This window comes from Lathamus discolor, chromosome Z (assembly GCF_037157495.1).
Source record: "Lathamus discolor isolate bLatDis1 chromosome Z, bLatDis1.hap1, whole genome shotgun sequence".
NCBI classification, from domain to species: domain Eukaryota; kingdom Metazoa; phylum Chordata; class Aves; order Psittaciformes; family Psittacidae; genus Lathamus; species Lathamus discolor.
Window position 1 is genome coordinate 54,886,364 of NC_088909.1, and position 24,014 is coordinate 54,910,377.

The following is a 24,014-nucleotide window of genomic DNA, read 5'->3' on the forward strand; positions in this document are numbered from 1 at the left end:
TGCTACAAGCCACCAAAGGTGAACTATATAGCTCTTAAGCTGGAATGAAGATGCCGCAGTCTTGTGATTTAATTGAACTGGGAAGGAGTGTACTTTGTTTTATTAGACAGCTTGAGGCTACTGAACACATAGTCATTTTTCATGAGAATCAAACCAAACTCATAATTTGTCTGAGACACATGCTTCACCAGTTGGAAGTCCTTTGCCACTAATCTAACTAGATATTACTAATCTAAAATATGTATGGAACTAATCACTTTAAAAAAAGTTAAAACGCACAAGCCCCAATGATTTAATATTAAAAACATCATTTATTACACTGACAATTTGAAGGGACAACGGAAATATTCAATTTGTCAGAAAGACAGGATATTAAAGCATTTCATTGTGCTTTGTTTGAGATGTACTTTGCTCCTGGGTTGTTTCCATTCATCAAAGGTAATATTGCCATAAGACTTCTGGAACATGTCTTAAATTCACTTCAGTAAAGAATTTTTGTACAAAATCTTGTATCTATCTCACTCACCTCTATGTAATCTGTGGGACATGGGCAAGAATTCTCAGCCTTTCCTGAAATTAATTCTGCCAAAGGGGGGCATGAAGAATATTCACCTGAACGCACATCGTCTTTCTAGAGAAAAAGGGATTAAGCAGTGTTGAAATAAGTGGTGTGTTTTTCATATTACCCATTGAAAACATATTCCTGTGATCATCATTACTTTTATGATGTCTTCCTTGTCACTTCCAGATCAGCTTTTTTACATAGGAATGCAAAGAAAGAAAAAAAAAAAAAAAAAAAAGATGTAACTCAGTCTAAATGGGATGGCCTTGTGGAAAAGCTTTTTCAAGGCTAAAAGACTTTAATCTCAGTGTTATATGAGGTAAACAACTTTTGAAATAAATGAATACCTGGCAAGATATTGAGAAACTTTTGAGAAACCACAAGGCCTACACTGGTGTACTATCACAAACTATCAGAAATGGAAGAATGGCAGATTCAGGTCTTCATACGAAAGTTCTTTACTGTGAGGGTGGTGAGGCACTGGAACAGGTTGCCCAGAGAACTGGTGAATGCTCCATCCCTGGCAGTGCTCAAGGCTGGGCTGGACAGAGCCTTGGTCAACATGATCTAGTGTGAGGCACCCCTGCCCATGGCAGGAAGGTTGGAACTTGATGATCTTAAGGTCCTTTCCAACCCAAACCATTTTATGATTCTATGATTCATTGTTACATTCTTCTTAAATTATTTCAGGCAGAATATGGTTACGCATCCACAATATCTGGTTTCAATTTAAAGGTGCATTTTTTGTGTTTGCCATTTAGCACTGTTCACAAGACAGGTGCAAAGTAGACATTTTGCTCATGGAGAGCAGCTCACTTGCTCTTCTAGCATTTTTTTATCACTGTAAGACTGCACTGAAAGGGTCTGTGCATGGAAAAAAAGGGAAGGAACAACAGCAGAAAAAGGATGTCACAGCATACCTTCCTGATCCAACCCCCCACCCATCATTAAGCCTCACATAGCTAACCAAAAGGCAGTTCTGGAGTTACATTATTTTTTTTATACACTCTTCTTCAAAGTCCTGAGGGAAGATTGGTAGATGCACGAGGAAGCCCTGATTGCATACCCCTTTGGAACTGAACTTGCTCCCACAAAATCAAGAGGAAAACACATGCTCAAAACATAAATCAAAGGTGCAATTACTCAGAGTTTGGTTTGCATCTTCAGCAGAACCTAAATTAAAGTTGTCAAGCAAACTTCAAAGTTCATCTTCACTTACTGGCATAGGGTCACTTCTTGTGGCAATTTCTAGTAAAATGATGGCATAACTGCAGAATAAAAACAAACCAAAATCTCAATGAAATAACAGTTAATGGAGTCAGTGATTTTATCTTTCCATGATTTCTTATTCTTCCCTATTTTATAACTGAAAGCCCAGTATACCGAAAGGGAGGTTAGCAACGGTGCTGCTATCTGTGTTTTCAGAGATCTGTCAATGATCACTTCATTGCAGTCTCCTCTCACCGTTGTGAGTCTCAGAGATGAAGCGTTTGAATTTGATGGACAGCAAAGCAATTTTCCCTGGAAGAATTAATGGAATCTATAGGGGTTATGTTCAGGGACTTACATAATATCTACCAATTAAACATACAGAACAGGTTTGTGCTGTAGTCAACAAGCAGAAACAGGTTCATCAGTATCATCACCTGGAGGAGTAGCTTCTTTTCAGCATTTTGGTGAATCTCCTAAGTCAATGAGACAGTGTGTCCAGAGTATATCTTTTACAGTAAGTATTATTGCTTGTTCTTTCTGAATTATATTTTCATCATAATCTTCTTCCTCTGATGAACCAAGGCGAAACACATTCATCAAGGGTGAAGAATGGAAAAAGTGAAATAACAACTGGGTATTCAGTTTCCTCAATGAACACACTGGAGATCTAGAACAGCGATTTCTAAGAAGCCAGCACCTCCTCTAGCCAGCACTCCTGATAAAGATGCTCCTGGCCCTTTGTGTGTTTAAACTATGTAATAATTAACTCTCAGCATGCACCATTACTTTTTAACATTTATTTTTATGGTGCTTGCAATCTGTTGTATTGCTAAGGGTTGCTCTGTTTGGTAAATAATTCTGCCTATATAATGCGGTATGTCTATTTATCTGTCAGTCCACTTGTGGACCACCACTGGTAAATAAAATAATGTATGTAAACTACACTCAATACAGTAGAAATTAATCTGATGAGATTCATGTGTTAGCTTGGAGAAGAGGAGACTGAGGGGTGACCTCATCAATGTTTACAAATATGTAAAGGGTAGGTGTCAGGATGATGGAGCTAGGCTTTTTTCAGTGATATCCAGTGATAGGACAAGGGGCAATGGGTGTAAACTGGAGCATAGGAAGTTCCACGTTAACATCAGGAAGAACTTCTTTACTGTAAGAGTGACAGAGCACTGGAACAGGTTGCCCAGGGGGGTTGTGGAGTCTCCTACACTGGAGATATTCAAGGCCCGCCTGGACAAGTTCCTGTGTGATGTACTGTAGGTTACCCTGCTCTTGCAGGGGGGTTGGACTAGATGATCTTTTGAGGTCCCTTCCAGCCCTTGGGATTCTGTGATTCTGTGATTTAGGGGTTATTCGGTAGTAGAAAGGAATAGCAACCCTGGTGAGACAGCAAAGCTGAAACAGATTTTCAAGGAGAGTACTTTCATGATGGCAACTCTGATAAAAGCAGTATTGATTTTGTTCAGCTTTAGAAATACTGCTCAAAAAAGTCCTAACATAGTGGATAGTGAAATTCACATAACAATTGCAACTCAGGAGGAGCCAATCTAGGAGAAACTGTGACTAGAAACAGCCTCTTCAGCTCAAAGAGGAGCTGCTTTCATGCTCCTGTTCTCATTTACATTTTAGCTTTCCCACCTGACCAACACATTCCCTGAGGAACTTTAAAAACAAATGATTCATCTGTAAAAGCACACAAAATTACAATTGACACTCCTGCAGTTGCTACTCATTTTTCATTTGGGCCATACCTTCTGGAATATTAGTGGACACAGATAAAATCTGAAGATTCCAAGACTGAGACACTGCTCCCTGGCCCATAAGCTCACATACGTATATCAAGAAGGCTTAGCACATGCTCACATCATCAAACCTGCATTGTGTTAGAATGCAGGTTCTGAAAAATAGCTCAGTTAAGAAGACAACCCTTTTAATGTTGCATGGTATATCTCTTCCTTTCTTCCCTGACTGTATGTTGCTCTTCTCTCTTTTCTGTTTTCATTTCTTACTGTTTTTTCTTTTTCTTCACCAAGAAAAGATAACTGCAGTATAACAAAAGAAGACCTGGATTTTGCAGACATGGGACTGAGAGCAAGATGGATTTAGCAAGCATTCACTGAATCTGTCAAAAGGTCATTGTAGTCATCCATGATATGAGCGAACCAGCTCTTAGCACTATTTTAAGGGGAGTGCTTTGGCAAGAAATAGCTTCAGGAGGTCAGGTTGACTGCATAGTCAAGTAATGATATCTAACCTGAACAGGGGCCATGTGTAAACCAGACAAGCACCGAGGAAACATTTTACGGAATGTCTGCTGGTTGTGGGGCAACAATAAACTGCAATTTATACAGCAATCCTAAAATTACTGCTTACTTGGAGCACAATACCTCCTAAGACCAGTGAATGCTGGAAAAGTAAAGACTGACACAGGACAAATGACAACAGTTCGAAATACCAACACAGTGACAAACTGTTGTTACCTGAGCTATTTTGAAGAAAATTCTAAGGGCATGTTCAAGCCTATGTCGATATAAATACTCTTGAAACTTCAAATTATTGCTTACATTACCTTACAGAATGGACTACAATTAATAATGTTCAAGCACATTGCATAAACATACATTTCTTTACAAGGGAGTAATATGTATTAATCCAGTAAATCTTATTTATAAAATTATGTCTTTATATAATTTTTAATGAATCCTAATTGAAAAAAGGGAAAGACATAAACAACGTCCTCTGTTTCTGCTACTAGTTTTTCAATGAATTCTCGGTAACAATCACTTAAGGCAGTAAGAATTTGTTGTGGCCTGGGGCAAGCCAGAGTAAAACTCAGTGTTTTGATAAAAAGCAGTAATAGCTACCCTTTGGTAAATGCTGTTGATAAACAGTGTTAATAATCATGCATCCTTACACTTAGCTGTGTCACTGTATCAGCATTTCAGTCTCTAATTGAATTCCAGTTCTTTACATTCTGCTAGCTAACAAAGTCACCAGGAAATAGAAAACTTCTGCTGGTCTGGAAACATAGCAACAAAAAGTAAGAAAAAAGGGCCAGAAATATCCTGTACTACCATTCTGTGTTTTCCCCTTTCAAATGCTTTTAGCAAAGTACTGGAAATAAGCAGACAGAGGAAGTATAATTGTTATGAAATAGAATATGCCAAGAACACAGTGTTTTTCCTACTTACACAGAAAAATCACATGAGAACTAATAGGAATAGGTTTGGGTTTTTTAAACCTAGTTCAATGACTTTGTCATCAGATTATTATTCTCTGAAAATTCAGTTGTAATCCTGTTTATCTGAAAAGTGTTTGGATAGAAACTATCCATCACTGTCAAGGCTATATCTGATAGCCAAATAAGACATTGCAATGTGATCTACTATAAAATTTCTCGAAAGGAAAGAAATGAAGCCATTCACTAGTGTACCTATTTTCTTTTTCCTACCTCTTTTTTTCACTGCAAATCAAACATTGTCCCTGTGTTGATGCAGCAAAATAATGTATTGACAGTAATTATAGAATTATGGGATGTGCATATGCATTATGACATCCTAGAAAATTGATGCTATTAACTTTTAAAGTATTGCCATTATTGAAAACAATATGGTTTTTTTAATAAGTAATGGCAACAAAACCAGATTACTAGATAACAGCAGATTTTTATTCCTTTGTAATATACCAGTCCAGAGTAACTTCTTATAAATCATGAGGCCAACTCTTCATTTATACGATAACAGTGAATTCAGTATTTGGTTAACTGACTTGAAAGAGAAGATCCTGTGATCTCTTCTCTGTTCTGTATTCCAAGATGGATGCTTTTAAATGTACAACCAAACGTTTACCAGGGTGACCACAGAATTACTCTGAGCCTAACTGTGATTAAAGAATACTCAATTTGAGGTTAGATTATTAATTGTGAGAAAGAGCAAAAATTAACTACCTGTAGACATCTGTCATAGAATTAGGTTCATAGTCTGAAAGGGAGTGGATTTCAGGAGCTGTGTAAATCTGTGTCAAATGCTGCTGGTATGAGATTGACCCCTCCAGAGAATCTTCTTTTCTGTATGACTGCAAACCATAATCTAACACAGAAGAAAACAGGAAGCAACCTATTCAGTGGGTACTTCTCTGAAACACATGCATTAGTAGGCAGTAACAGAACTAGTCTAAAGGAATTAATTTTCCTTATTTGAAATACACATCTTAGTCTAAAAATAATGTGTGTCTGGTGGTCTCATCCCCTTAATGCAATTGCAAATACAGGATCTGGAGAGTAAATATTTGGGTTAGACTACATGACAGCAGGCAAGTTGAACTACATGGCTCCTTCCAATCAGAATTATTTTATGATTTTATAAAATAATATTCATAAAACAAGCTCATTTCAGTGTAAGAGTTAGCTTGCAAATGTAGGTTTCTCTCCTACTCATCCCCTGATCCTTATCTGTGATGGGAGGTTGTTAATTACAATTTAGACAGACTAGAACTATTGACAATCAGATGGTGGGCTTTACTTGCACACCACTAGCTTCGAAACAAAAGCAGCATAAATGTGAAACATCTTTGCAGGTATACTTTCAATATAACATAGAAAAGATTCCCAGCATGTGACTCAGCACTGAAGAGGAGAAAAAGCCAACTGACTTCAGTTTTCTTTCTGATGCAAACAGCACTCTGATGAGTGGATAGGAAGGCATGATGTAGATGTCTAGGTTTGTCCGGAATGACCTTTAATTAATATGGTCCTAGAACTTCATTCTTTATGTGGGAGGTTATTGGAGGTTTTCAAATAGCTCCCACATTGGTTATTTATGAGCTGTCTTTAACATTATTGCATCCAGATAAACCATGAATATTTGGTGCCACCAGTTAAATTCTGAACAATTTCAGAGATCCCACTTAATTCAGAAGAGCTCTGCTACTGTGGTGCAGTTGATAGAATCCAGCTATCTCAATGCTTAATGCTTTTCTCCAGAAAAGGCTCTAAGCAAAGTAAGCAGTTCTGAAGGCAGCAGGATACTAAATGAGTTGGAGAAGCATGCACAACCCTGTGAAGGAGACATGAACCATACGATGAACCACTGAAAGACAAATCTGTTGCTGCTGGTTTTGATATGACTGTGGGTTAGACAGCGTGATAACTCTTTTGGGAAAGAAGTAGATGCGATCACTGCTTTCATCCCCTTTGGCAGCTGCAAACTAAACTAGACTCTCCAGTGGTTTTTCTGTTCCCACGAGCTGTCTTCCCCTACCAGGAGCAGACCAGACCTGTAGTTCTTGCTGGGAGAATACAATTCAGTTTTGTGTACAGGACTGAAAAGGTCTGTGTTGATTCTGCTTTTCTCCATGAAAGTATCTTGTGTTTATCAATCAGTCAGCATTATTACATGCGCTCATAGCACTGTCCATGGCTCAGGTTTTCTCCCTGTATCAAAACTGAGAATGAGGCTAATTTCTGGTCAGACTGATGCTGATGGACTCCATAATTTCTGGGATCTGCTGTGTGCATCAGTGACACATGATAAATGACTTGACCTTGTAGCATAACATGAAACTTGCTTCAAGATGAGAGAGTTATAGTAAAGTCTGGCACATTCAGCCTTTCCACATGAAATGTCAACATGGAAGTACTTGGGAGGAGGACTGAGTGTGAAATGGATATGCATTAGTGGGTTAGCTGGAAAGTTTCGAAATTTTGTTTCTTCTTTTTACCTGTTATTTTACAAACCCATCGGTCATCTACAACACAGTTACTAGACTTCAGCCGTCCGTGATACATTTTGTGATGGTGAAGATAAGCCATTCCTTGTGCAATATCAGTAGCAAAAGAAAATCTGAAAGACAAAAATCAGTGAGCTAGTATTTCCAATCAACCTTCACTTAGATGGCTCTAAAGCCTACTGAAGTTGTCAGGAAGCCTCTCTGTGACTGCAATAGCTTTCAGTTTGTGCCCCCATGCTCATTTTACCAAAACACAGTGGGTTGTTGAAAGCCCTTAACTCCCACTCAGTTTGTCTGAGTCCACAGAACTTTAGCCTCTTTTAAGATATTTTCTTCTAGAAATTCCCACTAACTTTGTATCTGTGAGAGTAAGTCCAAGTATTTACAAGAAAAAAAAAATTATTAAGTTTCTTACATTATTTGGAGGGCTTCCTCGCTTACAATCTCTTTCTCTGCTGAAGGCAGAAGTAGAAAGAGTGCACAAAGATTGTTCTTGAAAAACAATGTCACTTTGTTTGTGGAAGTTCCATCGACAATGTGATCTCATTTTCTCTCTTAATTTTTAATTAAGTGGGAATGCCAAAGATATTTCAGAACAAAATGAAGCTACATGAGATAAAAGGTTTAAATGCAGTCTTGTGGTATAATTGGACTCGGTTGAAAAGTCATTGGCTTAGCATGTCCATCACTAAAGATATGATTGCTCAAAAATGCAGAAGACAAGTTGAGATGTATATTTAAATTCAATTTCTTCCTTACTTCTTCATTTTCTCCAAGGTACAGTACAGGCCTGTCTGTCCAAGGACTTCATCTAAAACAAACACCTTGTCCTAAACTACACATAGCACAGTTTATTTCATGTAGCTGTTCAGAAGTTTTTTTTGTACCTGAAACCCCAGTTCAAAGGAACGTCTTCATTGAGCAGAACATCACTCAAGCTGCCTTTGGGGCAGTACTCTGTCACAATGGCAACATTTGGCACTTCTATACAACCTCCAATGAATTTGCAGAGATTAGGATGGTCAAGTTCCCTGCGAAAATCAACAGAAATCACAGCACACCTGCAATTTTCATGGATATACCTCCTGCTTTTTGTAGGGTAACTGGAAAACCAAGTGCTTTGTCTCACAAGGTAGAGACAAAAGTAAAACAGGTGTCAAAACAAAGTTTGAAAAAAGAGGAACATGAATTAACAGTCACATTTGGACAGACTGTAACCCTTAAACAACCAGCGCAAAAGGGAACAACATACAGTTCTCAGGTTTCACTTCTTACCTCACTTGCTTTACTTCTTTACGTATGGATTTGGACAGTGTGAATGCCTTCTTCGTTATTTTTTTTATGGCCACTCTTCTGCCATCACTGAAACAGAATGAAATGCTGTTCACAGAGCTTTAGGCCAACTTCATAACCAAACAGACTATGAAAATAGACTGGATATTTCTTCTATAGTGGGCAGCTTTATATCTCTAGAGATGAGGTACAGAAATTAAGCATGTTCATATGTGGGTGTAAATCTAAGTATATGACAGATGACAGGGTCCTCTGTCTATGGCAAGAGAAACATTAGATATTATACTCAAGCATCCTTGATCTGGGATGACATTTAGAATGCAAGACGGTTACAGTCAGTTGAGGCAGTTTGATGATGGAGTAGCAGCAAAAGAAAATGTCAGAGATAGTGAAACACATGCAATGAAATTCCTTCTATCTGTTGTTTCTGTCTACTGTTTTGAAGACCCATCATTGATATTTAACATCCTTTTGCTCTCATCAGATGAAGTATTCTCAGTGATGAAGCAGCTAAGTTTGATAGCAAAGCAACTTTCCTTGGAATAATAAAGGAATCCAGTGGAGACACGTGCAGGAATTTAAGAGGTACCCACCATACAAACAGTACAGGGGCTCTGGTGTATCAGATGTAGGTCCTTCATTGATGAGACTGAATGCCCCCTTCTTACACCTTTCACCCTTGATGAATGTGATTGACCTTGACTCATCTAAGGAAGATGATGACGATGATGATAAAAATATCATCATTCAGAAAGAAACAGCAAAAAATGCTCACTACCTATAAGCATCTCTGCTGGACACAGTGTCTCATCAATGAAGTAGCTGTAATCTTCCAGAACGGTGATCTGTGCTGAAAAGGCAGCTGCTCCCCTAAGCTGATGATTCTAAGTAAGCTCCTCTACCCTGCAAAGCACAGATCCTGTCCTGTGTATACAAATGGTAGATATTACTTTCATCTTTGCACATGTTCTGTCCTTACCCGCTAATTATATTATTTTTATGTGGAAAATTGCTTTCTGGATAGCAGAATATGGCTATACTGTTTGCCATATAGTATTATGATGCGCACATAGTATGATCGAGAGGTGAAATGCTCAGTATTTTCAGTCATATTAGCTAGTTTAAGGACAAGATTTTTAATATGCTACTGTGTAGGATGCCACTTTTCAGTGCAAAGAACCCAGCTGTGCTCTGCCCACATTTTAGAAAAAGGGCTGCATAAAAAAAAAGAGACACGACAACCAAAACAGAAGTCTAGCATGTAAAATATTCCAGAGCCAGTATATGGTATAGAAGTCAGATGATGGTATTAATTTACCGAATTTGACGTAACAAGAGAAATGCAAGCTTTTACTCTATCTGTTAACAGTAAAGTGGCAAAAACCAGAAAGAAAGGTGAAACTATGGTATAACAGGTAGTGCATTAAACGAGTAATATATTGACTTACTATCTCCCAGTCTGGGTGAAGTACTGTTTCCTGGACACGTTAGCAGCAGCTGTGCAGGAGCTCAGAGCTGTGATACAGCTAGCATTGGAGTCACTGGGTATTGGGGGAGCACTCATGATGCTTCCCGTTGCTGTCTGTACTATGTGATCTAAATGGGATGTGGGATGAGAAAAACCACCCGAAGATGCATGTTATTAGCAAGGTAGAGACCCCAGAGGTAGTCAAATATAAGGAATTCTGCAAATATTTGCATTTTGACTGGTCTTGCTTATATTAAGACAGAAAGCCAAAAAGTAAAATATTCCAGAAGTGATTCATTGCCACAGAACTTTCCCACTAATCCTCAGGATTTGATGCAAGTTTGGTTTCTCTGCTCTTGGGATGACTAGCCTTTTTTGCTACTTTGAGGCCGACAACAGAACCCAGGGAAGCAGAGCAAGCCCTGTGCCATACTTTAACAAGTCTATTTGGAGCGTCTAAAACACTGTAAAGTACAGGGATGTGGGAAGTGATGCTAACACCAGAGGGAAGCCAGAGAAGAGAAACAATACAGTCGGATGAAAAAAAGTCAGTGCTCTCAACATATGTTTTTTAATCTCTGTTGACCATCTTAAGGTAAAAAAATGGATTTAAAATGGAATTTAATTATGTAACATTTCACCATCTCCAGTTGAAATCCAGATTTAGACAATTAGTCTCAGCATTGCTGAAAACTTTAACTCTCCCTGGTAGCAGTACCCAGTAAAGTGTGGCTGAGGAAGCTCAGCATCTTGCCTTGCATCAGGATTGTCATGTTCCCACACAATAGTATTATCTATATGCAGTTCCAAATTGCATTGACATTTGGAGTCATTCCATGGATTCCACCCAGAAACATATTAGAGATCCCTGAGATAACTTTGATAATAAGTGTGCATGTATATACATGTATATACATGTGCATGTGTGTGGTGCAATGCACACAAAAAAAGGAGTTATCTTGAAAAAAAATATAGCCAGGTTTTCATAGTACAAGCTACATACCCTGAGAACAGCGCTGCTCATGTGTTTCCATTTAGATAACTTTATCAGGCTACTATGAATATCTCTGAACAGCTCTGTCCAGGAAAGACATACTGTCTGTTTCCAGATCTCATCATATTATCATTCCTCATTACTCACCACTGTTAATTAGCACTCCTAGGCCTGATACCTAGCCGACATCTGTTCTTTACAGCAGTGAGGGCATCATATCAAAAATACACAGAAAGTAATGTTCAAGTCCAAGGCTGAAGACATCTCTACTATATGTTAACAGAAGTATACCTTGACACTTCTACTACCAACATGGGATATAAGACAGATAAAGCAGACATCTTTCCAGAAATTCCTCACAGAGGCAGAAAATGAGGAAGTGTACATCAGCACAGATCCATCAACACCAGCAGATTTCTACTTTATATTCACCCTCTTTGAGGGTCTAGGCATTGTTTTCCTTACAAAGGCCAGAACAATGAACAACAAAGTAAATAATCTATACCTATTTTAAGTGTAGTATATTAAAACACATTATAACATCTGATTTATTCTTAACATGTTTAGTTAGAACCAGTTAAATCATATTTTACATCCAGATGTAAAATTAAAAAACAACGCTGGCCACAATGAATTACTTTTTGCAGCAAGTCTGTCATAGGCAGCAGACAGTAAATCAAGATTTCATTATATTTGTGCAAATTCAGAGAAACTTAGTGAAAGCAATTGTACAGAATGATACATCCTTTGAAGCAATAGTAATTTATTTTTCCAAGTTCAGAAGTTCTCTTTTTGGGATAGGCCTCTCTGTTTTAATTAACAAATCACCATCAGAGGAAGGAAACTATTTCAAATTACTTTGACTTCTAAAGTTTCAATAAACAAATACACCAGTGATCAGTCCACAGAAGTTACAGGGATGAAACTCTGGATATGTTTTTCACAAATTGTTCTACGTTTGTACGACTCCTAAAACATGTAATTGTGATTGAGGTTATTTCTCAAAAGTATTTCTTTAACAAAACTGATCATAGTATCAATTGACAAGTTACTAACCTTGTTTGATGCAGGTGAAGTCTATAATCCAGCTTTCGTCCCAAAACATCTTTTGTTTCTGATATTGAAACCACTACAAAAATAAATCTAGTTACTTCCTGGTGTAGCCCTACTGTCTTCGAAGGAATTAAACCAGTGAATATTTTTTATTACATATGAAAGTTTATAAGTATGCAAACAAAATCTGATGTTTAGGCATCCAACATATATCTTAGGAGTAATATTAGAACCAAGAACAGGCTTAGAAGAGAAGAGTATCTAATAAATATCTCAAAAACTGTAGTCTGTATTCTATTATCTAATTACTTGTCACATTTTGCATTGGTTAAAAACTCTCCCTTATTGTCAATATTTCTTATGAATTTACATCTCAGCCTGGACATCAGATGAGAGATTTACATCACCTTATGGCATGGAAATATCCTATGGTATATAGGTGCATGACAAGAACACATGACCTCCCAACCCTAAGTTAAGGAGCAGTACAACTTATGTCCTGCAACAGAATTAGTCCCTGATCCACAAATGAGGTCATACTATATCAGATACTCTAGCATAAAGAATATTAGGCAGGTCATCTGTGGGTACTTTGCAAAGAAGTTATTGGTATAATAGTAGATCTTCTGTAGAGCTGACATGTGAAACTAACACGGAAAGTGTAAACACAAGCTTTCAAAAGAGGAGCAGCAGATTAAATTATTCAGTTGTTATTGCTGCAGTCAATGCCAAAATGTCAAATCACAGCTGCATTTTACCATCATTATACCACTTTCTATTGTGTGGAACTTAATATAAGTGTATTGATTGGAACAGGTAACAAAAGCCCAGATAATTTGCAAGGAACATGGTGTGGAGATTGTGTCAATATTTTGGTAGAAATTTATGACAAATATAGAGCTCACTGAATCAAATTAAGTCTTCCCATCAATTTCAAAAGTTTCTGAGAATGATATCTACATTTTATCTTGCAAAGGTATGACTGAACAAAGGCATATTAGCTAGAAGTGACCATTAGGCTTGCTACAGACACTGATATCAAGAAATCCTCTCCTCTATTTGTATGATTAAAGAAGGCATCAGTTTTCCAGACTTACCTTTTTTTTTTACATTAATTACTGAACTAGATGAAAGGATCTTGTTTATTTATCATCTAAATAAAGCATAAAAAAGAAAAGAAGCTACTACAGAAGTTAGCAGGAGTAAGTATATAGAAATGCAAGAAGGAAAAAATCCAGAAAAATAGCAGAAAAAATAGGTAATTTTTCCTACAAGACCATTAGATAAATTTACACAAGGCCAAGAAACTATTGCTTTTTCTAAAATGACAATTGATTAAAAGTGTCTGAACTTCACATTTGTCCAATTTCTATTAGATTGTACGGTTTACAGGAGAAAGACTATAAACACATTGTCACAACTGCCCTGTGGATTATAAATTTTAAACCAGTTTTCAACAGTTCTGTCCCTAACTTACAGAGCAACACAGAGAGGCACAGAGTAGAAGAAATACCTAACTGTGATTCAGATCTCCTTACTCAGTGGGCCATCAGACTTAGAGAATCACAGAATCAACTAGATTGTAAAAGACCTTTAAGATCACCGAGTCCAACCATTACCCCAGGACAGTCAAGACCTCCGCTAAACCGTATCACTGAGGGCTTCATCTACATGTTTTTTGAACACTTCCAGAGACAGTGATTCTACCATTCTTCTGGGAAGCCTGTTCCAATGCCTGATCACCCTTTCTGCGAAGCAATTTTTCCCAAATTTCAATATCCAGTATAAACCTTCCCTGGCACAGCTTACGGCCACTTTCTCTTGTCCTATCACTTGTTACTTGGGAGAAGAAACCGACCCTCACATCACTACAACTTCCTTTCAGGTAGCTGTAGAGAGTGATAAGGTCCTCCCAGGTCCCTCAGCTGCTCTTCATCACACTTGTGCTCCAGGCACTTCACCAGCTTTGTTGCCCTTTTCTGGACCTGCACCAGCACCTCAAAGTCTCTCCTGCAGTGAAGGGCCCAGACCTGAGCACAGGATTCGAGGTGCGGCCTCTCCAGGGCTGAGTGCAGGGGGATGATCACTGCCCTCATCTTGCTAGTCACGCTATTGCTGATACAGGCCAGGATGCCGTTGGCCTTCTTGGCTGTCTGGGCACAAGCTGGCTTATGTTCTCATGCGCTCAGTCAGCACCCCCAGGTCCTTTTCCACAGAGCAGATTTCCAGCCGCTCTTCCCCTGGCCTGTAGTGTTGCATGGGGTTATTGTGCAAGTGCAGGACCTGGCTCTTTGCCTTATTTAACCTCATACTATTGACCACAGCCCATCAATCCAGCCTGTCCAGACCCCTGTGCAGAGTCTTCCTATCATTCAGTTGATCAACCCTCCCATGCAACTCCGACACCACATGGTGTTGTCAGCAACTAAGAGTGCACACAATCCCCTCGTCCTAATCATCAATGAAGATGAAGCACTCTACACACAGAAAGGAACAGCCTCATGAATGCAGGCCGTTGTTCTCATGGGGGAATTCAGCCACCCTGATATCTGTTGGAGGGATGGTACAGCCTGCCACAAGCAATCCAGGAGGTTCCTCAATTGTGTGGAAGACAACTTCTTTCTGCAAGTAATAGAGGAGCCAACAAGGAGAGGTGCCATGCTTGACCTCGTGCTCACCAACAGGGAAGGGCTGGTTGGAAATATGACACTCCAGGGCAGCCTTGGTTGCACCAATCATGAGATGGTCGAGTTTGAGATTCTCAGGACAGTGAGAAGAGCGTGCAGCAAGCTCATGCCCTGGACTTCAAGAGACTTTGGCTTCTTCAGCAACCTGCTTAGTAAGGTTCCATGGGATATAGCCCTAGAGGGCAGGGGAGCCCAAGACCATTGGTTGATATTCAAGGATCACCTACTACAAGCTCAGAAGTGTTGCATCCCTACTAGAAGGAAGTGCAGCAGGAGGGCCAGAAGAGACCTCCTTGGATGGATAAAGAGCTGATGAGGAAACTTGGAGGAAAAAACAGGCTTATAAAAGGTGGAAGCAAGGACAGGCGGACTGGGAAGAATATAGGGATGTTGTTCGGGAAGCTAGGGACCAGGTTAGGAAAGCTAATGGCCAGTTAGAATTAAACTTGCCTAGGGATGTGAAAGATAACAGGAAGGGATTCTAAAGGTACATTACGAATAAAAGACAGGCTAAGGGCAACATGGGCCCTCTCTTGAAGCTATCAGGAGAACTGGCTACCCTACTGGCTGAGGTTCTTAATGACTTCTTTGTCTCTGTCTTCACTGGCAAAGGCTCTGACTGCACCACCAAAGTCGTGGAAGGCAGATGCAGGGACTGTGAGAATGAAGACCTTGGGCCTGCTGTAGGATAGAATCTGGTTTGTGACCATCTTAAGAACCTGAATGTGCACAAGTCCATGGGACATGATGAAATCTATCCACAGGTCCTGAAGGAGCTGGCGAATGAAGCTGCTAAGCCATTGTATATCATATTTGAAAAATCATGGCAGTCAGGTGAAGTTACCAATGACTGGAAAAAGGGAAATATAACCTCCATTTTCAAGAAGGGGAAAATGGAAGACCCAGGGAACTACAGACCAGTCAGTCTCGCCTCTGTGTCTGGCAAAATCTCAGAGCAGATTCTCCTGGAAGGCATGCTAAGGCACATGAAAAACAACAAGGTGCTTGGTGACAGCCAGCATGGCTTCACTAAGGGGAAATCCTGCCTGACCAATTTGGTGGCCTTCTATGTTGGGGCTACAGAACTGATGGACTGGGGTAGAGCAGTTGTTGTCATCTACCCGGACTTGTGCAAAGCATTCGACACTGTCCTGCATGACATCCTTGTCTCTAAATTTGGAAGACATCAATTTGATGGAAGCACCACTCAGTGGATAAGGAACTGGCTGGATGGCCGCACACAAAGAGTTGTGGTCAATGGCTCAATGTCCAGCTGGAGACAGGTAACAAGTGGTGTCTCTCAGGGATCGGTGTTGGGACCGGTCTTGTTTAACATCTTCATCGCTGACACGGACAGTGGGATTGAGTGTGCCCTCAGCAAGTCTGCCGATGACACCAAGCTATGTGGTTCGGTTGATACGGTGGAGGGAAGGGATGGCATCCAGAGGGACCTTGACACGCTTGTAAGGTGGGCTGATGTCAACCTTATGAAGTTCAACCATGACAAGTGCAAGGTCCTACACCTGGGTCAGAGCAATCCCAGGCACAGCTACAGGTTGGGCAAAGAAGAGATTCAGAGCGGCCCTGCAGAGAAGGACTTGGGGTGTTGGTCGTTGAGAAAATGAACATGGGCCAGCTTCAGTGTGCGCTTGCAGCCCAGAAAGCCAACCGTATCCTGGGCTGCATCAAAAGGAGCGTGACCAACAGGTCGAAGGAGGTGATCCTGCCCCTCTATTCTGCTCTTGTGAGACACCACTTGGAGCATCGTGTGCAGTTCTGGTGTCCTCAACATAAAAAGGACCTGGAACTGTTGGAACAAGTCCAGAGGAGGGCCACGAGGATGACCAGGGGACTGGAGCACCTCCCGTATGAAAACAGGCTGAGGAAGTTGGGGCTGTTTAGTTTGGAGAAGAGAAGGCTGCGTGGAGACCTCATAGCAGCCTTTCAGTATCTGAAGGGGGCCTATAAGGACGCTAGAGGGGGACTCTTTGCTAGGGACTGTAGTGATAGAACAAGGGATAATGGGTTAAAACTTAAACAGGGGAAGTTTATATTAGCTATAAGGAAGAAGTTCTTTACTGTAAGGGTGGTGAGGCACCAGAATGGGCTGCCCAGGGAACTTGTGAATGCTCCATCCCTGGCAGTGTTCAAGGCCAGGTTGGACAGAGCCTTGGGTGACATGGTTTAGTGTGAGTTGTCCCTGCCCATGGCAGCGAGTTTGGAACTAGATGATCTTAAAGTCCTTTCTAACCCTAACTATTCTATGATTCTATGATCCTATCTTACTGGTCCTAACACTGCACCCTGAAGGACACCTCTAGTGACTAGTCACTATCACCAACCAGATGTGATACCATTTACCACCACTCTTTGGGTTTAGCCATCCAGCCAGTTTCTAATTCTGCAGCCTTCGCCTGCTCATTCCCTCTCAGCATACTTGCCTAATTCAGGTACTTACTGCAACTGCAATAAAGATGAAAAGAGAAGGAATCGCTGAGGAAAGAGGAGCCTATCAATTTACAGGACTCCTAAGCCAAACCCCAAATAAATTATCTGTTATTTACAAAGTCAATATAATGCCTCTACAACTGCCATACCCACCTGCTAAATCATAGAATGCTTGCTATGAAATTCAGAAATGTACTTTTTAAAAAGATGAAGACACATAAGGAATGTGGAACCCTTTCCCAGAAGCACTGTGAAGTAATATGCCATAATACCATGCTGTATCCTCATTATACAGACATTTTTAGTCAAAGAAATCCAAAATTACTTCTCCCATACTCATAAACTCCCATCATTTTCCCCTTTTTTACCCTCTTCATGAGTCTGTTATAATTGACAACTATCATGAAAAATTAATCAAATTGGTTCAGTTACACCAAGAGCACCCACCTACTCCAAATTATTATTTCATTCCTATCTTTATTTCTTTTGAGAATAACCCAAGTCAAATGTTTTCTATTATAAATTGCATTTGGACTCCGAGTTTAATAGCCCCTGGTGGAATTAATCCCTTCATGAATTTACCTAATTTATATTTGAATTCATTTATACTCCTGACTTCCATAGGGGTTTGAAGCAGCTGATTTCATAACAGTTTTATTTTGTGTGAAAAGTACTCTTACTTTACTAGCACTCCTTAGTTCTCATGTGGTGAAAAACGTCTTCCTCTTTTTCCATTATATATCCATTCCACTGCTACATTCTTCACTCTTCTGTCTCACAGGATGAAAATTCCTAGCCCATGGAATGAGCCTGCTCTCATAAAGAAGCCAAAAACATTGTTTCCTTTCCTTCTGCTTTCTTCCATAGCCTACAGCTTCTGAATGCAGAAGAAAATCTATCCCTTTACAAAGAGAGAACGCCACTCTAACCAAATGATAGAAGAAAAAGGAAATAGGAGAGAAGAGAAAGAACACTTACCATGACTGTGAAAATGAAGCCTGCGAAGATTAAACATGTTGGTAAGGCAATTGCTATCCTAGTATCAGTAGACAGCGGGCATTCCCCACAGTCTACTGGGCAGATAGAACACCCTTCTTCTTTTTCTTCACAAAAGTCATCTCCACAGACTGATTAGAAAAGGAAACACGTATCAGAATATTCAAGCCAGTTTTATCCATCCATGAGATTGTATTCAAATTAAAATACATGGTTCTTGAGCTGGGAAACCTCAGACTACTGGAAAGATTAAATTTTGAAGAACCCAGATATAGCACCCTAGTAGATGAAAGAGTAATGTGAATTTTTAAAGTGATACAGGATCACTATGTACAGATTAATAATGACATGATTTGTGTGTAAATCACTTTATCATTACTCTGTTTCTCATTGCCTATCTGTTTTATCTCAAACTTTAAGTTCCTCAAGTCAGGCATTGTCTTTCATATTCTTTGTACTTAGTCCAGCCCTTGAGATCCCCTGAAGCCAGTGACCCTTCCTCAGCAGCAGCAGACAACAGAGTACTGCAGAATGAAACCTTACGACCCATACTTCAAGGATTTATTTTTCTCCAAGGTCTTATGAAAATTATCAGCAGTATCAGATGTGATTTAAAACAAAAGCCCTAAAGAACAAAACTCCTTCTCCCATGTCCTGAATGGTGTTTCAAGTTCACCTTTATGACTAAACTAATATCATGCTGTACTTCAGCCTTCTGAGAGAAGCCAAAAGTATTATTCTGTCACTAGGTAATATTTTTGTTTTTTTAAAAAAAGCCTCAACAAAGCAAAATCCACTGCTCAGTGATAATTCTGCCTCTATCCATTTAATTCCAGTTGAATAACAGAATAAGTGCAGAAATCACTTTCTGCCTCAAGGTTAGAGCTGCATTTTTAAAATTTCTTTTCTGATAGATTACAAGTTTCTTGGAAAACTCAGCTTCAACTGTCTTGAAATGAAGAGTAAATTTTATAGCTAAATGCTTTCATCCACATTGCAGTCACTTTGGTTCCTTTTTTTCCATAACATCAGGAAATATATTCTCAACCTTACAGAAGGGTAGCCAGTAAGAGTACTGTGATCACATTACTATTTTAGCCAGTATCTTTCTTAAGGTTGTGTGTTTAATTTATTAAATAAAGTCCACTTTTTAACTTTTACATCACTAAGAGAGTTGTTATGGTTACTTCTGCTTCCCTGCATACAGCTAAACTAAAGTGAAAGACATGCCTTTGGGAGCAACTGAATTTTATTGTGAACAAGGGAACCAAGATGGGTTTCTATCTTTGCAATATGCTTAAGGCTAGTCTGCTACCCTTCAGATGAAAAGTGTCCACATCCTCACAACACACTAGCTGGAAGAATATTTTCACATGCCCATCAACTGCAGACGAGCCTTGTAGTACCTGAAGTCATTGGTGATGGTATTTGATTTGACTTATTTGACAAGATTTGTTTCCTACTGTTCTGGATTCACACACAGGTTAGAAGCTCACTTTTTCAGATGTTCATCGTTATGTGAAGAAAAATTTTAGGAAGACTTACATTTCGTTTCAATGGCGAGGTATGGGCTAGGAGTCTCTTTTGCTCCTGGTACCCACACATGAATGATAAAAGCATTGACATTTGCAGTCAGTAAGCAACTCACTCACACCTTCATTTTATGTCATACCTACTGCAGGAAGGACTGTGGTTTTTGCTTCCAGAGCAACTTGCATTCTCCCAACTCTGACGTGTGCAATAAGAGAAGTCACACCCACGTGAACTAAAACAACCTGCCAAACAAGTGAAAAAGCATCAAGCACGAAAACTTCACTTGCATACAGTAGGCTATTATAACAACTATCCATTTGTGGTGACTTGTGAAAGAAGTTGTGGCTGCCCCATCACTGGAAGTGTCCAAGTCCAGGTTGGACGGGGCTTTGAGCAATCTTGTCTAGTGCAAGGTGTCCCTGCCCAACTAGATGATCTTTGAGGTCCCTTCCAATCCAAACCATTCTGTGATTCTATGATAATATGTGTATTTTTTTTTTTCAGAACCAGGAAAGACAGGTATCCTTGAGTAACAAGACAAACAGAAGCAGGAGAGACAACCCCTGTGGGAAAGGCATGTCTGATTCCCCTGCTGGTATGTATTCTTTTAACCAAGGAGGTCTATGCACACTGCCATTATTTGCTTCCTGGTTGCTTCTGTTGGGTAGAAGCCTCCTAATGACCATATTAACCTGTAACACAGTCCAGTTAGTAATACAATATATTGTTAGCCTAGGCCTTAAATGGACAGACTAGGCTATTCTTTTCCCTCCCATTCCTATTACTTCTACTAACTACCTAAAGAGTAGTGGTCTATAAAGCTATTACTTCCAAGTCATTTGGCAATTGATACTATTCAGCCACACATCACGTACAGGTGTAACACTGACAAATAATGAGGCTGGGAACAAGTATATGAACAGCGCTAAACTACTAGCAGGCTCTGAAAAGAGCAAAACATGTAAAATCCTGTATGCAATAAATGTACCTTACCTTGGCCGTCCAGTTTCTTTGGCTCATTTTGCCAGCCTTAGACAAAGTGTGAGTAAATATCTGGCCATCATCTGGGATCCACGGACCACATATTCCACCTCGACCCTTTATCAGACATATTGGTCATGTCAGTGAACTTCAACATAATGAAAATCCTAGCTCCTCCTCTTTTATTTTCTTAAAATTACTTGTGTTCTCTAACAGCAACTAAAGTGATATTTTACAGCCAAATCTATTAAAATGCCAAAGTACAAGCAACATTGTTATGTGACAAAAGATATGAGGAAAAACAACTGTTCCTATACTGAGTTAAAATCTCACAAATATTGTATATTTTTTTTAAATAGATGAAGCAAAATATGGTCCCAAATTTATCAGCATTAATTCTAGGAGGTTAATACACTTTTTCAGGATTTGATGTAGTAGAACCAGAATCATAACCCATTTTTAATATTTTTTTAAGCGGTTTTTATTGTGGTTTCACTTTTGATACAGCAGCTTTAATTTTTTCTTCTTTAATGAGGAAGGAAGGCAACTCTTCTGTGCCTGTTTGCAGACCATTTCTCAGTAAAGCTGTTAAGGTGTAAATCTGCCAGTAATTGCAACCATTGAGCATTATTTTGGCTGTCGAAAGATCTTGCGCCTTTTTTTTTTTTTTAATTTTTATTTTTTTTGTCCTAACTCCAGATACTTCTTCAGGCACTTCTTTCTGTGCAATGTAAGACACAGACTGAATCAAAAGAAATGGTATTCATATTAACCAAGACAGAATGTGTAAAAAGTTACAAAAGTGTAAAAAAAAACCCAGAAATCTCCTCTTGGATAATGGAAAAATATTGCTTTGAAGTGCATTGTCAATCTTACGCAATGATACTCATGGTCTTCTTGCTGCATGATAGCCAACCTGCTTAGCCTTCTTCTAAGCAGGAACTGAAATATTTCCAATATTACAAGGAAGCAAGATGATGGATATTGGCTACATGTTTTCACCTTTTCCACACCTTAATCACAAGCATAGCTAATAATAAAATTAGGGAATAATTGAAAGGTCAGCACAGTGATGGGGTATTGAAGTTCTTTGCTATGGTTCTAGACAAAAGTTTTGATGTGATGGTTCCAGGAGGGATTCTTCTTTTAAACCAAATTCCTAGTATCAGCTAAGTCATGAGTAAAACAGCTCCCTAAGAAGAGACTGCCAAGAAGCAAGATGGAGCTTTTGTGGGAACATTAAGCTTTCACACAGGAGGGTACATGAAACAGCTGCAAGACATGTAGACTAGATCTTCTATTACACCGTCTTTGACCACAGAAAAAGTATCAGACTGCCAAAATGGAGATCAACTAGAAAGACTGGGCAACTGCACTGAAGGTGATTATACAGGGTTAGGGTTGTTAGAACTTTAATTTTTCGTTCAGAGAAGAATGGACACTTATTATAAGCCAAGCAGACAAGTTCAGAAGGGATCCTACTTACACTGCATGAACAAATTTTGCCATCTTGTATTTGGATTCTTTTTTTTGTTTGTTTGTTTGTGGTTTTCTCTGTGGGGTTTTGTTGTTGTTGTTGTTTTGGGGTTTTTTTGGTTTTTTGGTTGGTTGGTTGGTTGGTTGGTTTTTTTTCTCTGATCTAACACAGAAAAACCATCCATCTCTGGACATGTGTATACAGGCTTCACAAGTCAGGGATACACACCCCGTGAAATTTCAGTAACTCAAACAAATCCTTCAGTTCAGGGGACCTCTGCAAGCTTTAGAGATAGTAACAGATCCAACTGACAATTTGCCCTGCTTGCTTTAAAATTAAATGATCTCTCTTTCTCTACTGACTACACAAAGATCTGGGTCAAGTAATCTTAAACAGATAAAACTGGCCCCACTAAACATAATGAGAGATTCTGAATAGTGACTTGCCCAAATATCTGTTTGCTTTGCAGCCTCATAATCCAGATCAAAATATTCTAATCCTGACAGGTATTCCCACAGTGGTTTTAGTGAACTACTGATTTGGTCTAACTGTAATCCCAGAAAGACTTCATGAACTTGAAATTGGTTATTACAATGATGTCTCATCCAGTAGCAAGAACAGAGCACATTATACTAACCATGAAGGATAAAGGACAGGAGTGGATGTTGGCATGGTAGACACAGCAGTTCTCCCCATTCGCATCTTTCCAGCTGGCAGGACATTCATGTTCCTCACAGAATTCTTTTGCAGCAGTAGCATTGCTTGTCAAGCAGCAGAGAGAGAGAGAGAAACTTTTACATTATTCCTCATTCCTCAGAACTGCAAAAAGCACATTAGAGCCTGTTCTTTATCCTGCACAAGAATAATAGCAGCAAAAATACACGCAATGAAATAAACACTGTTGCACCATTTCTTTCTCTTTCCTTTTGCGTCTGATTGAAGTGTTCCTGAAGCCATGAAGATTGATGTCCAACTGGACCACTGCCTACTGCCAAGCAGTAGAGACTTCTGGCACATAGATGAGCAAGCAGGTAGCAACCTCCACTTGTCTCCCCAGACTGACTTCATGACTAAATGGGGTCACTTGGCTTTGCCACATCTGGCACAGAAGAAGATAATATTACTCTATTACCACTATCAGAAATATGAGTCCCCGGTTACATTCATTCTCAGTGTTGTCAATTATACAGCTTCATCTGTGCTTGTGATTCATATGTGTTATTCAGTTCCAGTCTTTGCTCCAAAATCCAGACCACCAAGGAAAATAATGATACTGGACAATAACATCAGATACAATTTGCCAAACCCAAAATTTAGAACAATAAGTGGGCTTTAGGAAAAGGCTGTTCTGCAAAACAAGGTAAGCCTTTTGTAACTTTATCCCTAAAGAAAAATGTAGTTATCTGGAAATGTGTGATACAACAATTCTTCCCATTGTTTCCTCAATTATTCTTTCAATTGATTATTACCCCAATAAATTTGGCTTCAAAATAAAACAATTTTCTGCAAACATGGCTTACTTGGTAGATATAGCCAGGCTTAGTTGTAGGGTTTATATTTGAAACCTGAGA

At 39.3% G+C, this 24,014-nt stretch overlaps 1 protein-coding gene across 1 annotated transcript in view; it reads right to left on the reverse strand.

The window, feature by feature from the left end:
• The window catches only part of LOC136005960 (atrial natriuretic peptide receptor 2-like), a 38,327-nt gene that overhangs the window by 8,409 nt on the left and 5,904 nt on the right, over positions 1-24,014 (reverse strand). Inside the window, 12 exon segments of the mRNA XM_065663856.1 lie at positions 527-612; positions 1,760-1,830; positions 5,733-5,874; positions 7,505-7,626; positions 8,401-8,544; positions 8,789-8,875; positions 10,255-10,402; positions 12,325-12,397; positions 18,435-18,583; positions 20,125-20,227; positions 20,979-21,083; positions 23,081-23,204. Coding sequence (XP_065519928.1) covers positions 527-612; positions 1,760-1,830; positions 5,733-5,874; positions 7,505-7,626; positions 8,401-8,544; positions 8,789-8,875; positions 10,255-10,402; positions 12,325-12,397; positions 18,435-18,583; positions 20,125-20,227; positions 20,979-21,083; positions 23,081-23,204 — 1,354 coding nt within the window.